Raw genomic sequence first — 13,098 nt, forward strand, 5'->3', positions numbered from 1 at the left:
CCACGAGTAAAAATGAAAGGAAGAAGAAACAGAAGAGGAATGTCCCAAAAAAATGAACATAATTATATATAGAAGAAAAATTATAGTTTCTCTCTTCATCTTATGACCGTTTGGGAGATTGTAACTCCAAGTTGGGAACCAATGGGTTTACAGTATGTGATAATATAAGCAGAAATATACTGCTGCTGTACAAAAGATAGCTGGTTAAATAGAGCGTGCTGTAAAATACTGTGCTGTAAAAGAAAATCTTGCAGAGATTTACAGAATGTGTTTTTAATTCCGAACAAGTCAAAAGAGGAGTGATCCCCAATTTTCTGTTTTTTGTTTTGTTTTGTTTTTATTGAAATTGAATCTGCTGCTTGTAAACATAAATGCCAGTTTTTATGGTTTATTTTTACAAATGTCACCACAACCTGTCCTGCAACCAAGGCAGAACTTTTAAAAAGGGCACATGAGCTGACAAAGCTTTTACTGTATGTGTAGTTCAGATAAAACATGTGATTTTCTCTGTTGGGTAATAGTCTTTAATGCCGGAACGAAGGCCTATACACTTCATCTCTTATCAGCAAAGTCTTACAGCGAGCTAATTATTGATTGGATAATTGTATTTTATCAGTCTGCAATCAATTTTCTAACAGTGGCACTCATAAGTCAAGGTCTTTATTATTGCTTGAATATGACTGCGTTAGTGTTGGCTTCAGCAGTTCATTTCTAAGTGGGTCAAGCTTACCATGGCCACAAATAGAAGTTCCTCGTGTAAAAAGAAATTAAATCCAATAATAAAAAATCTAAAAGGTCACCTTGTCTTCACATATATATTTAAAAAAAAACAATATGGTAAAGGTGTTGCACCTCTGTAACTTACATGAGAAGACTGGAGTTCTTGAGGTTTAATTAGGTTGTGGGGTTCATTAGAGGTTAGGTCGTTGTAGGACAGACAATAAGCCTTCCTCCTCCTCCTCCTCCTCCTCCTCTTCCTCCTCCTCCTATCCCTCCTCCCTCGATCAGGCTTTATAAACGAGAAAGCTCAGGTCTTCAGTAGCTCCCTATGTGAGCGTCAATGAGCTCCTGAGTTTCACGTCTTTTTTCCTGTGGATTTCTTCATGAGCGAGACTAAAGGGTCAGAGTGCGGAGGATGCAACAGAAACGACATCAGAGACTGAGGATGCTGTCAATGTCACTCACCTATAAGGGACAATTTACTTGTTAGAAATAACTTCAAATTCGAGAGTTTTTTCAGGAGTTTTACGCAGTTTTTTCCCCCTCCTGATCACTTTTATTTTTTTATTTTTATTATAATACTTATAGCAGTTTGGTCTTCTGGGACCCGCCTCCTCCGGGCAGCGCATCTCCACTGCGCCGTCATGTGCGCTCTGCTGCCGGCGTGGCTGTGCCTGCTGCTCGGCCTCCTGCCTCTGGAGATCCAGTCCCGGGCTTTGACTCTGCAGAGCCCCAGTCACAGACACAGGTAGCACCAACTCACCGGACATTTACTGGCTGAAGACAGTATGCTGTTCTACTTGAAGGTGGACAATTTATAAAAGCGAACAAATTTTAACTTAAAACTTTGGTTAAAGTTTTTATGATGCCCGAGTGAGCTCTCACTAAGTCATGTCCTACAGTAGCAGAAATATGCTGAAATGCTTTAATCTGTTCAGTTCAGTTAAGCTATTAGGCTACTTTTGACATTGGCTATAATGAATTGGACACTTAAAGGACAAAAAAACGTTTCCAACAAAATATCAAGATGTGCTATTGATGTTTTAACCCATTAGAGACCTTTAGCGGATCTAGTCTACACACAGTATATCACCCAATAATGGAAATTTGTATTGTGTGTCCAAGACAAATTTCCTTCCGAGGCAATAAAGTCTCCTCTTATCTTATCTTATCTTATCTTATCTTATCTTATCTTATCTTATCTTATCTTATCTTATCTTATCTTATCTTATCTTATCTTAGTGAGTTGTAACTTTACTGTTCTTAAGTAGCCCATTGTCCCCCAGTGGTGCCACATCCATATTCATACAACAGGCCCTCTATGGTCTATTTTGGCTTTGATATCCAATCATTTAATCACAATAAAATAGGCTGTTAAAATAATAAAAAGTCAAGTCAAGCAAAAATGTATATACAGCCAAATTACAATTGTTTTTTAAAAAATCTGAACAATATGTGAAACTCTCCCCCCAATTCAGAGAAGGAAAATGTCCAAAACTACCAAATCAAAAAGCCTTTATTTCACTTGTTTGCCTTTGTTGTGATGGATATAGTGGTTAGTGCTGAAACAACTACTCAATTAATCATACAGAACAAAAAAAAGCTTCTTCAGTCAGAGGATTTGCTGCGTTTATTCTTTACTGTGCATCTTATATCTATTTAGACAGTTTAAGACTGTTGGTCTGACTAAACAAGATATTTGAAGACATCACCTCTAGGCATTGTGACAGGCATTTTATAGACTAAATCACTGACTGATATATCAAAAACACAATGAACAGGTTCATTGGTAGGCTAATGAAAATAATCATTAGTTGCAGCACTAATAGAGCATCACTCTGGAGGACATTAAAGGTCTCGCTCTTGTCTCCTGACAGTCATTAATGTGAGAAAAAGGTCCAACAGCAAAATGAGGTAATTCCTCTCAGCAGCAGGAGGTGAGGCAGATCAGAGGTGAGGGTGATTTAGTGGGATTTTGGACAAGGACACATGAGCATACCGAGGGGCCGAGCAGCAAACACGCCACAGACTCAGTAATGCAGATGACAATAACTCACTCACTGGAGGTTGTGATAGTTGTGGATGTGAATGCATCTTGTGACTGAGAGCTGAGAACAGTAGCATACTTTAAAAAAGAACTGTCACATGCAGACTCGGGTATCATCAGTTTATTTTCCAGCAGCCTCTGTGATCTGATCTGAAGACTTTATTATTTGATGACTGTATTATTTGATGTTATCTGTGTTTTAGAGATAAAGGGTCAAGGGGAGAATGTGTGATCTATGAGCCTTATGTAACAGAGTTTTCCATCATTTATCCTTTTTATAACAAACTGTGAATGCAGTAAGCCCATAGTTGAAGGGCTACAGTGAATTTTAGTTAAGTTGGATATTTGAATAGTGAAAAGGAGAAATCAAGAGTTGCTTCAATAAGTTGAGAAAGCTTTGAAACAATAATGAGCTACTGACATATTATAGCATGTGACATCATATATTTATTTCTGCATACATGTTACACAGCATATTATTTTTTCCATTTTTCCCACTTTTTCTTATTATTGCTTTGCAAAGTTTTGTTCTCAGATAGACAGTCAGATGATGTAATGCTGCGATACTGTAAAATGCATTTTCTTTTAAATAAGAAAAAAGGAGCTTTAAGTGCAGCAGGTGTCCACAAAATATCCCAGGCTGATGGGAAAAAGAAGAGAGGATCTCATTGTGATTCAACACTGATGGATGTAACACTCTTGTACTCTTGTAATTTTGGAAAGATAGAGAGAGGAAGAGGGGGAGAAAATAACAAATAGACCCAGTAACAATTACTAGTAGTGAAACGGTGGGGCTCCGATAGGGACAAAAAGTTTTCTTTGCACAAAGTAGTTGTGAGGAGTTACGACAGGAAGCTGTGTGTGTGTATGTGTGTCCAGTTCCTCTGTGAAGAACCACATGCTGGGCTCTAACATGGGAGGAATGTTGGAGAAGCTCCTTTTGCTCTCAGACTCTCCACAGGTCCACAAACTGGACTCTCACACAATCAGCACACACACACATGAGAGAAGGAGAGAGGAAAAACATGAGAGAGAGAGGTCGAACACAAAGAAGTATTCACCTCGACTCATACTGCCATCATGCAGTGCTGATTACTATGAAACAATTTAAGAACAAACTTATTTCATGCTCCTCCTTGTGGCAGAACCAAATCTTGTGATATAGAGCAGTTGTATCAATAAAAACATAAAACAGCAAAGCTCCTCAACTAAAAAGATGCATGCATGCAGATGCCACGTGGGAGGTAGTTGGGCCTCTGGCTCCTATAGAGTTACAAACTCTCAAACATCACAATCAGTATCTGATCAGGCCTGGTAATGTTTTAAAAACTGTGGATTCTTAACATTTTTGACAGCACTGACAGTGAATCTCATTAAAGCTGGCATTAAGATGAAGTTTTTTGTGCTCTTTGTGACAACTGTTCAACCTAAAAGCGCAGACTTTTCATTTAAATGTCACATCTTTGACACATGCAGATACTTTCATTAGTTCATTGCTGTATGTCAGAGCAGCTGCAGCCCACCTGTATTGGTTGTGCTACGTAGAGAATGGCAAGCAGTTCAGTGGCCTACATTTACTTGTTCTGGGAAGCTTCTCTTCGCCAAGTGGCTTTCCCTCCAGAGACAACTGTGTTCTAACCCTCACCACAGGTGGCCTTTTTACTGTGTATGTGTGTGCATGTGTATGTGTGTGTGTGAGAGAGAGAGAGAGAGAGATAAAGATAAATGCACCCACTGCAGGTGTGTGCATGCAGGTGTAGAGCAGGAAAGTGAGTTTTTGCATATATAATGTGTATTCATGTATTTTTGTTGATAAGCTGTGTTTGTTGCCAGGCAGTCACATGTCACTTGCACGTGTATGCCCACTAATGCACCGCCAACTAACATTATGCCAGTGTGTGGGTGTGTGTGTGTGTTTGTGTATGTGTGTGTTTTCCAGAGCTGCCAGAGCTCAGCATCCATTAAAAAGAAGTGAACACTAATAGAGTTAGGGCAATGCCACAAGTGAGTTAGTCAGTGAGTGAGTATACGTGAATAAGTGAATGAATGAGTGTGTGCGCGTGTGTTGGCAGTGAGAGCCCAAGGTGTCCAGCCAGAAGAGTGATCAGAATACCAGTCAGGATTACTTACAGGATAAAGATCATATGGTATTTTGGCCCACTTTTCACACTAAACAAACAAAAACATTATCTTGATCCGTCGACTCGCCTCCCCTTATTCTTTGTTTCTCGTCTCATGAATAGCCGACATGAAAGTATGAGTGTGCACACAGAAGCATACACGCACATAAAGTGATTTTCTATTTTGCAGGACAGTTGCACATCATGGTGTTGGCATAGTAGCTGAGTGCTGGTGACATAGTATCTGCAGTATTCTCATGCACAACCAATACAATAAAAAAATGCACATTATTATACCTGTGATGATTTGAATAGGTCTAATCTTATCTACCTTTCCTAGAATATAAAATCAAATAAACATAAATAGTTTCAACAATACTCATTAACGTAATACCATGCTAATGCCAAAGTAATACATTACATTTAGAGGGAAAAAGACTGAATATATTTCCATTCAAATGCTACTTAAATCTCAACCGACTCCTCTAACAACACCAAAACCCATATTTAAGCAGGTTTTAAGTACATGTGTACTGCAATAGATTGTGAATAGATGATGGATTGTGCTGTAACATGTGTAAACACATTACTAACACAGTTAAGTTTAGTTATTATTTAGATAAGAGTTGGTTATATATGTCCCAGAGTTATGCCCCAAATTCCAGTGTCTTTATTTAACCACTCAGTCTTGTCAGCAACACAAAATGACACGAGTAAATATATGACTGTGTTATTGTTTTGAGCCTGCTTAACAATCTACAGAGACTGAAAGCACTGAGTGCTCTTTGACCTCAGCTACTTATATTATTCTACACTCAGTATTGCATCATTTCTGACCGGTCACATGGTCAAACAGACCGGCTCTGAACTCCTGAACATCTGAGAGCGAGTGGGCATGAATGAAAAAGAAAAAAGGTATTGCAGTGACGTGAGAAAAAAAAAGTAAGGCTAGACAGCAGGGAGGTGAGAGAGAAAGTACTACTCGAGAAGTGGCAGTGTAGGGGCCTCTTACTGCTGCCTACATTGTGCTCTGTTTTTGTCACTCTCTTGCTCTGTTTCTCCCTCTGCTGCTGTTAGATACTGTTGTTGATTAACTGGATATTTATCTTTTAGCTGTGCTGATGATGGAACAGATGTAATGTCAGTCGGTTCAAACCACTTTGGGCCGGTTGGGTGCAGGAAAGGCAGAGCCTCAAGGGGTCGCTAGCTTATATTTGAGAGTCTTGGTCCAAACTTTCAATAATTGACTAAAAGACATGTAAGGAAACAACTCATCACTCTTTAACTGTATTGTGCAGGTCCACGTGAAGATGAGTAAGCAGTACTCAGCCAAGTGTCTCAAGTGTTTCAAAGGAACACTTTGACATTTTGAGGAATGTGCATGTTTGTTGTTTTAACCAGAGTCAGATGAGAGCATCGATATCAGTTTCAGTTTTATTACAATATCAGTATTGACTGTATTGGACCCAAAACACATGCAGGGTGCCTCTCGAGGTGGTAGTGTAATCTTGAGCTGCTCACTGACCCTCGTGATGGCAACGTCTCATTCGAATTTGTGCCCTTTCAAATCTTAATTGTTCTTTCTGTGCCTACCATGTGACCACAGAGAATCAGGAGAAAAAGATGGAGGAACAGCCACCAAATCCAAGGCAGGCAGCAGGTTCGCAGATTATCCTCTCCCACCTCTGAGATGTAGTAATAAAAATGGCAGTACACAACTTTTTCAAGGCCCTTGAAGAAAGGGGAAACATCTCTAAATATAAAGAATACTTCATGTCCGCATTTATCTTTTCATTTATCTTTTACATGTTGTGTATTTAGAAAGTGCTTTTTTGACTGTGAAAGTAATATGTTGTGGAATTGTGGTATGTGGAATATGTTTAGGAGGGGTTAGAGAAGTTTCTATTGACCTTTAGATTTTTTTTTTTTCGCTCTAAATTCGTCACAGATCCACTGTGGCTGTAGTGAATCCATTTTGCTCTGCATAAGAGCTTTTTTAAACCCGTTATTTCAAGTCTATGGGTAGGAACATGTGAAACATACAAACTAAAAAATTTCGGCGGAATATCACTATTATTGATTGTACATATTTTGTTATTAGGTGCTGGTGTTAAAAGTCTCTATGACACTTTTCTAGTTAGGTGGGACTGGGCCAATAAGTTTAATAATGAATTCTGTAGCTAACCACTTGTTGTCGCACCCAACCTACAGAGCATCTGGTGATACATTTTTTAATGCTGTTTCACCTTGTTGTTGTATATTCTGTGGGGTGGCACAACCAGTTTTCTGCAGGTATGTTTTATGCTCTGATAGGTGTGTTGACTTAAAGAAGACACACCAATAATAAGAATAATGTGATATGCAAGCTAGTTTATGATGAGTAACAACAGACACACACACACTTACACACCCTATCAGATGCAGAGATAGTACAGCTGGATAAGTCAGCTACAGAAGTAGAAACTCACCTGTTCACCACCCTCTGTCTATCTCTCCTTCTATCTTTCCTTCTCACTTTCTCTCTCAATCCTGTCTTTCTCTGTTTTCTTACTGGTAAAAAAAAAAAAAGAAAAGATGAGACCACAGATTGAGTACCGCAGACATTCCTGCAGTACAAGCCTGACTTCCTGTGAGGCATTTCATCTCATCTTAGCGATCCACTTACACTAAGAAACCCAAGCAGGCGACAGGCGCATGACTGCGCAGCATCATATGTGAATAGGCTGAGTGTGTGTTGTGCTGCCTTGTATCTAAACATTTCTCTCTCTTTCTCTGTTTCTCTGCATCACAGGCTCAATTCACCCAAAACCTGTAAATACCCAAAGTCTTCTTACACCGCCATCATGCCTACTACGTCTGATCTCACTGTTGTCCTTGACAACCACATCACCCAGGGAGACAGACACATCATCTGGAGGGCCCTCCTGCACAAAGAGCCCCCGGCGAGGTTGTCTGAACTGTTGCTTGACCAGAATGACAGCGTGCTACAGGAAGCGCCAGTCTGGCAGCGAGGGTCACGAGGTCGTCGTCATGCCATCAACGGTGGTGGAAGGGGCCACGGCCATCTGATGAGGGTGGGGTGCGTCCTGGGCACCTGTCAGGTTCAGAACCTCAGTCACCGTCTCTATCAGCTGATCGGACAGAGCGGGAGGGAAGACTCCTCCCCCATCAACCCTCGCAGTCCTCACAGCTACGGCTAACACGAAGACGCCTTGGATGAAAACTTTTGTTAGAGTTAATCTACAGTCTCACAGATACCAGGTCCTGTTTTTCATCAGTGATAAAATTAGGGCACAAATAAGCCTTTAGTGTCAGTCAGTGGTGTGTCATCTGATCTCAGCTGCATTATTGTTAAAGGATCATTCTGGTTTATTACAACATTTCTTAAATAATTCAGCACCCATCTATACATACTGGGGTTGAGAGCATTGATTCATTATATAATAGTTCAATTTGACCATAATTGTTGTTGGTAAGAATGAAATTATACTCATCAATTAAAAATTGCCGAGATCTGGGAATGTAGCAACATCGACAAGAGACGCAAGCTGGGAACTGTTTTTTTTTATGATTATATTGGACATTTTTATGTCTTTATTTGTAGCAGCAGTCGAGTGAGATGACAGTGAGAGAGAGACTGGGGGTGACATGAAACAAATGTCCCTTGCCAAAATCAAACCATGGATGTTGTGGTTTTGTGGCTTAACCAGTAGCCTACCAAGATGCGCTGGTGAGCTAGGAAGTAAAGTCTGAGAAAATAATTCTATCTCAGTTTGGGTTTGAGAAATGTATCAAACTCAGGTGTGGAGTTTAAAAGATGTGGGCTTGTATCAGGCTGGAAGTTGAATACTAAAACACCGGAGTACCCCTTTAAACAAACCTCCAAGTTAGCGAAACTTCTTTGGAAGAGAAAACAAAGGCAAACAACAAAATTATTAACCAAAGTATCCGTTTTAAACATCCATCAGTTTACTTGGGTCCTGCTATACTCACCATAGTCTGATCATCTGAGAAGAAACATTAGATTTTGTTGCCCCATCAGATTTTGCTGTAGCGATGTTGCCGTGCTCCTGAATCTTAGCAATTACTTTGGTGAGTAGAAGGCTATCACATAACCAATAGACAATAGATTACCAAAACTATTGAAATAACAGTTGTAGTAAAATTGAATTATACTTTACTTTTGTGGTGTGGCACTTATCCAGTGACGTGTGCATACATGAAAAACTGTGAACCAGAGAAGCCTCCGTCAAACTGGCCTAACGGACTATCGTCACCATTGTTGATCCTACTGATCTGAACTTTCCTGAGCTCAGAGTTAATCCACCCTCGTCTCTTAAAAGCACCCTCATCTCTGTGCAAACAAGTAGCTTTACATCAGCACGGACAGAAACCAAGAATATCCTCCAATCAAACCCAGTTAACCCTTCACCCAAAACCCTGCAGTGCGCACAATCAGCCAAAATAACCACTAACCCTAATCCATGATCTGTCTGTGTACGTCTTAGCTTGTCTTTACTCCATTAACAACTGAACCAGAGACAGGACATCCATTCAGCAGATGGCTTTTTGACCTGTAAACTGTTAATCTGCAATGCTTCAGCTTGATTTTTGCTGCTTCAAAGTCTGTTTTTGGAGCCTTAATAGGTTTAATCATTTGTTAATCAAATGTTAATCATTTGTTAAGCCTTATAGTTGTTGTATGCCTTTCACCTGTCCAAATTAAGCATCACTGTGAATGTTGACTATCAAAGTGTTATGTGAGGCTTTATAGTCCCCTACTTTTCTGTGTTAGTTGAGAGTTTCAGTAGTTGTTCTCACAGGTTAAACGTTTATTAGGAATGCATGAAAGCACTTTATTTTTCCTTACATTGAGTATGACTTGAATTTTTAAAATGTGTTATTTAACTTTAAATTAATGAGACCACTTTGCTGTAAATGTCCCACTTCACTAAATCTTCATGTTCATGTTGTGCAAGCCCCTTCAAGTGTCCTTTTGTAAACTATCTTTTAGTCTTTACAACAGCAGCATTGTGTAATAAAACTCCAGTCAAACACTCACATGTTTTTTATCTGTCTAACAACAGTTTGAGATGCAAGTGTGACCATTTACATAATAATAATACCTGTATAGTGATTAATGATTGGACGATTTATCTCACACTATCTTAATGAAAATGATTATTAATCTGGGCTACCACACACTTTAGGAAGCCCACGAGAGTCAACGATAAGGAAAGTGAAAAGTCCAAACGACTGCCACCAAATTTGTCAAGTTCATCATATTACATACTGTACCTCTGTTCTACCTTGTGACTATATGTGTGTACATACGTTGCACCCCCAAAGTAACCCAAAACACGTCCATCTTAATTTTTACAACTTTTAATGACAAGGCCTACAGTTCAGTACAAACTACTTTTTCCTTTAGCCTAAACACAGCATCTCTCACAGGTTTTTTTAAAGGGAACATAACATGCTTCTTGTGACTTTCTGTTATTTTTATACCGTTAGGATGTCGGCTGTCTATGTTAAACATGGTCAAAGGTGCAAAACTTGAGATGAACGTATGTAAAAATGCTCCCTGAAAGTCAAAATCCCAGGCTTCAGCTTGCCCTGAACTCTTATTTGCAATGTTACCTCTACTTCCTCCTTGTGATGACATCAGATCGTTCGCACGTTCTTTCTTTGTTGCTAAGGTTTTCCAATGCATTATTCATGTTGTTCACTCATATATTTTGGATTCAGGCTCGAACATGTACGGAAGGAAGAACAAGAAAAATAAGTGAAATCTGACTATTATTGTTAATTTTATTTATCATTCGTTTGTTTATGTAGCCTCTGGAAGTCTGCTGAGGGGCAACTTATGCGAGTTAACCAATCAGAACAGAGTGGGCTTATCAAGAGGGGGGCCTTAAAGAGACAGGAGCAGGAGGCTGAACTAAGGGGCTGCATAAGAGTCAGTATAAGACTAATATAGTTTAGTTTTTTTTTTAACTGTCAATAATACAAAGATGTACCAGTTGAGCCCCAGAATAAAAACATATACAGGAAATTAGCATGATACGTCCCCTTTAAAGAAATAGTCCCTTCCTAAATACAACTAATTTTCCAAAACCTGTAAATTAACTGGACACACTGATTGACTTACAAATCAAAAAGACATTTCAGGTAATTGTTTTAATGTGATACATGTTGTAGGCTAAAAGATGGTTTCTCCACTGACTGACACACATGTACAGACAAAACTGTGCAAGGTATTTCAGATTTCAAATTATTCTGATTTAGAGCTTCTCTCCAAATAATCAGAAACACAAAAATATTCAAATTAGTATATATTACCTTATCAGTGTCAAAACTAATGTTGGGGATCTATATTTCTTATTGTTAAACTTGACTGAGGCTTGACTGCTCTGCCTTTTGTGATGTCATGTGTCCAATATCCTCTTTTGAGGCAGATATGAAAATGGCCTTACAAAAATGAGTCCAAATGTCTTTGTAGTACATATATATATGTATATATATGTATATATATGTGTGTGTGTGTGTGTGTGTGTGTGTGTGTGTGTGTGTGTATATATATATGTGTATATATATATATATATATATATATATATATATATGTGGTTATTATTCATAGCCATGATCTCATTTGAAAGGCAGATGTCACTAAAACATACACACTGGTCCTTTAAAGTCTGTCTAAATATCATTTAGTAATTTGAATGTCTTCTGGTGCATGTCCTTTCCTTAGGAGGGCGTGCTGGGCATTATGATTAATGTAACAAATATACATATACTGTAGGCTATATTTAAATGACATGAGTCTACCCAATATTAAGAGTGGTCTGCAAAGTGATTTTAAGACATATTTGTATTTTTTGCTATTGTATGTACCATTGTGGAGTGACACTTTCATAAATCTTTCTACTCCACTCTACTCCTCTAAATATATAATGGTAAATATTACAATATCATACCACGACAACAGTGATCAGCAATAATGATAGGCCTAATAATCATAGTAAAATAATTAAGGTGGATTATCCTTCACCTGAAATGTTTGCCTTGAAATGCGAGGCAAATGTTGGATCACTATAATTAGGAACCAGAGTTTTCCACATACCCCTTCACTCAATTGGGATGTTCTCTGCTATTCTGGATGGCAAGGGCAGTGACCATAACATCAAGTGTATTTTGCAGTATTAAATAGATATTTAAACCGATCTCATCAGACTCCAAAAATTCTTCGGAAAGAATGCAGAGAGTGGCCTTCTCAGTTGCCACAGTTGCAATGTTTGAGTACTACAACAATGCACCACATTGCTACATTTTGTCGGGGCTGAATGCGTTCCTGTTGTCAGGTGTTCTAGCCAACTATTGACCTGTATCTAACCTTCCCTTTCTCTCTAAGATCCTTGAGAAAGCAGTCGCCAATCAGTTTTGTGACTTTCTACGAAACACTAGTTTATTTTGAGGATTTTCATTCAGGATTTAGGGTGCATTATAGCACAGAGACAGCACTGGTGAAAGTTACAAATGACCTCCTAATTGCATCAGACCAAGGACTCCTCTCTGTACTTGTCTTGTTAGATCTTAGTGCCACATTTGACACCATTGACCATCACATCCTATTACAGACACTGGAACATTTAATTGGCATTAAAGGAACTGCATTAAGCTGGTTTAAGTCCTATTTATCAGATCGATTTCAGTTTGTACATGTTAACGATGAATCCTCCATGCACGCAGAAGTTAGACACGGAGATCCACAAGGTTCTATGCTTGGACCAATACTAGTCACCATGCTTCCTTTAGGTAATATTATTTGGAAACACTCCATAAATTTCCATTGTTATGCAGATGACACTCAATTATATTTATCAATGAAGCCAGATGAAACCAATCATTTAACTAAACTCCAAGCATGCCTTAAGGACATAAAGACCTGGATGACCTGCAATTTTCTGCAACTAAACACAGACAAAACTGAAGTTATTGTGCTTGGCCCTAAACACCTTAGAAACACATTATATAATGATATAGCTACTCTAGATGGCATTACCCTGGCCTCCAGCACCACCGTAAGGACTCTGAGAGTTATCTTTGTTACTTCTAGGCTGGATTATTGCAATTCCTTATTATCAGGCTGTCCCAACATGTCTCTAAAGACATTCCAGCTGGTCCATAATGCAGCTGCAAATGTACTAA

The 13,098-nt window shown here is 38.9% G+C and overlaps 1 protein-coding gene across 1 annotated transcript; it reads left to right on the plus strand.

Annotated features, from left to right (window-relative positions):
- Positions 1 to 1,034: 1,034 nt before the first annotated feature.
- adm2b (adrenomedullin 2b) lies at positions 1,035 to 9,944 on the plus strand. Its single transcript, XM_044357849.1, has 2 exons — positions 1,035 to 1,468; positions 7,679 to 9,944. The coding sequence occupies exons 1-2, from the start codon at positions 1,365 to 1,367 to the stop codon at positions 8,085 to 8,087; spliced, it is 513 nt and encodes a 170-aa protein (XP_044213784.1). The 5' UTR covers positions 1,035 to 1,364; the 3' UTR covers positions 8,088 to 9,944.
- Positions 9,945 to 13,098: the final 3,154 nt, after the last annotated feature.

This window comes from Thunnus albacares, chromosome 7, assembly GCF_914725855.1.
Source record: "Thunnus albacares chromosome 7, fThuAlb1.1, whole genome shotgun sequence".
Lineage (NCBI taxonomy): Eukaryota > Metazoa > Chordata > Actinopteri > Scombriformes > Scombridae > Thunnus > Thunnus albacares.

Excerpts from the sequence above, each read along its gene's own strand:
- adm2b (XM_044357849.1), top strand. The coding sequence starts at position 1,365 with ATGTGCGCTCTGCTGCCGGCGTGGCTGTGCCTGCTGCTCGGCCTCCTG. Across the intron at positions 1,469-7,678 it reads AGCCCCAGTCACAGACACAG|GCTCAATTCACCCAAAACCT; the intron begins GTAGCACCAACT and ends TCTGCATCACAG.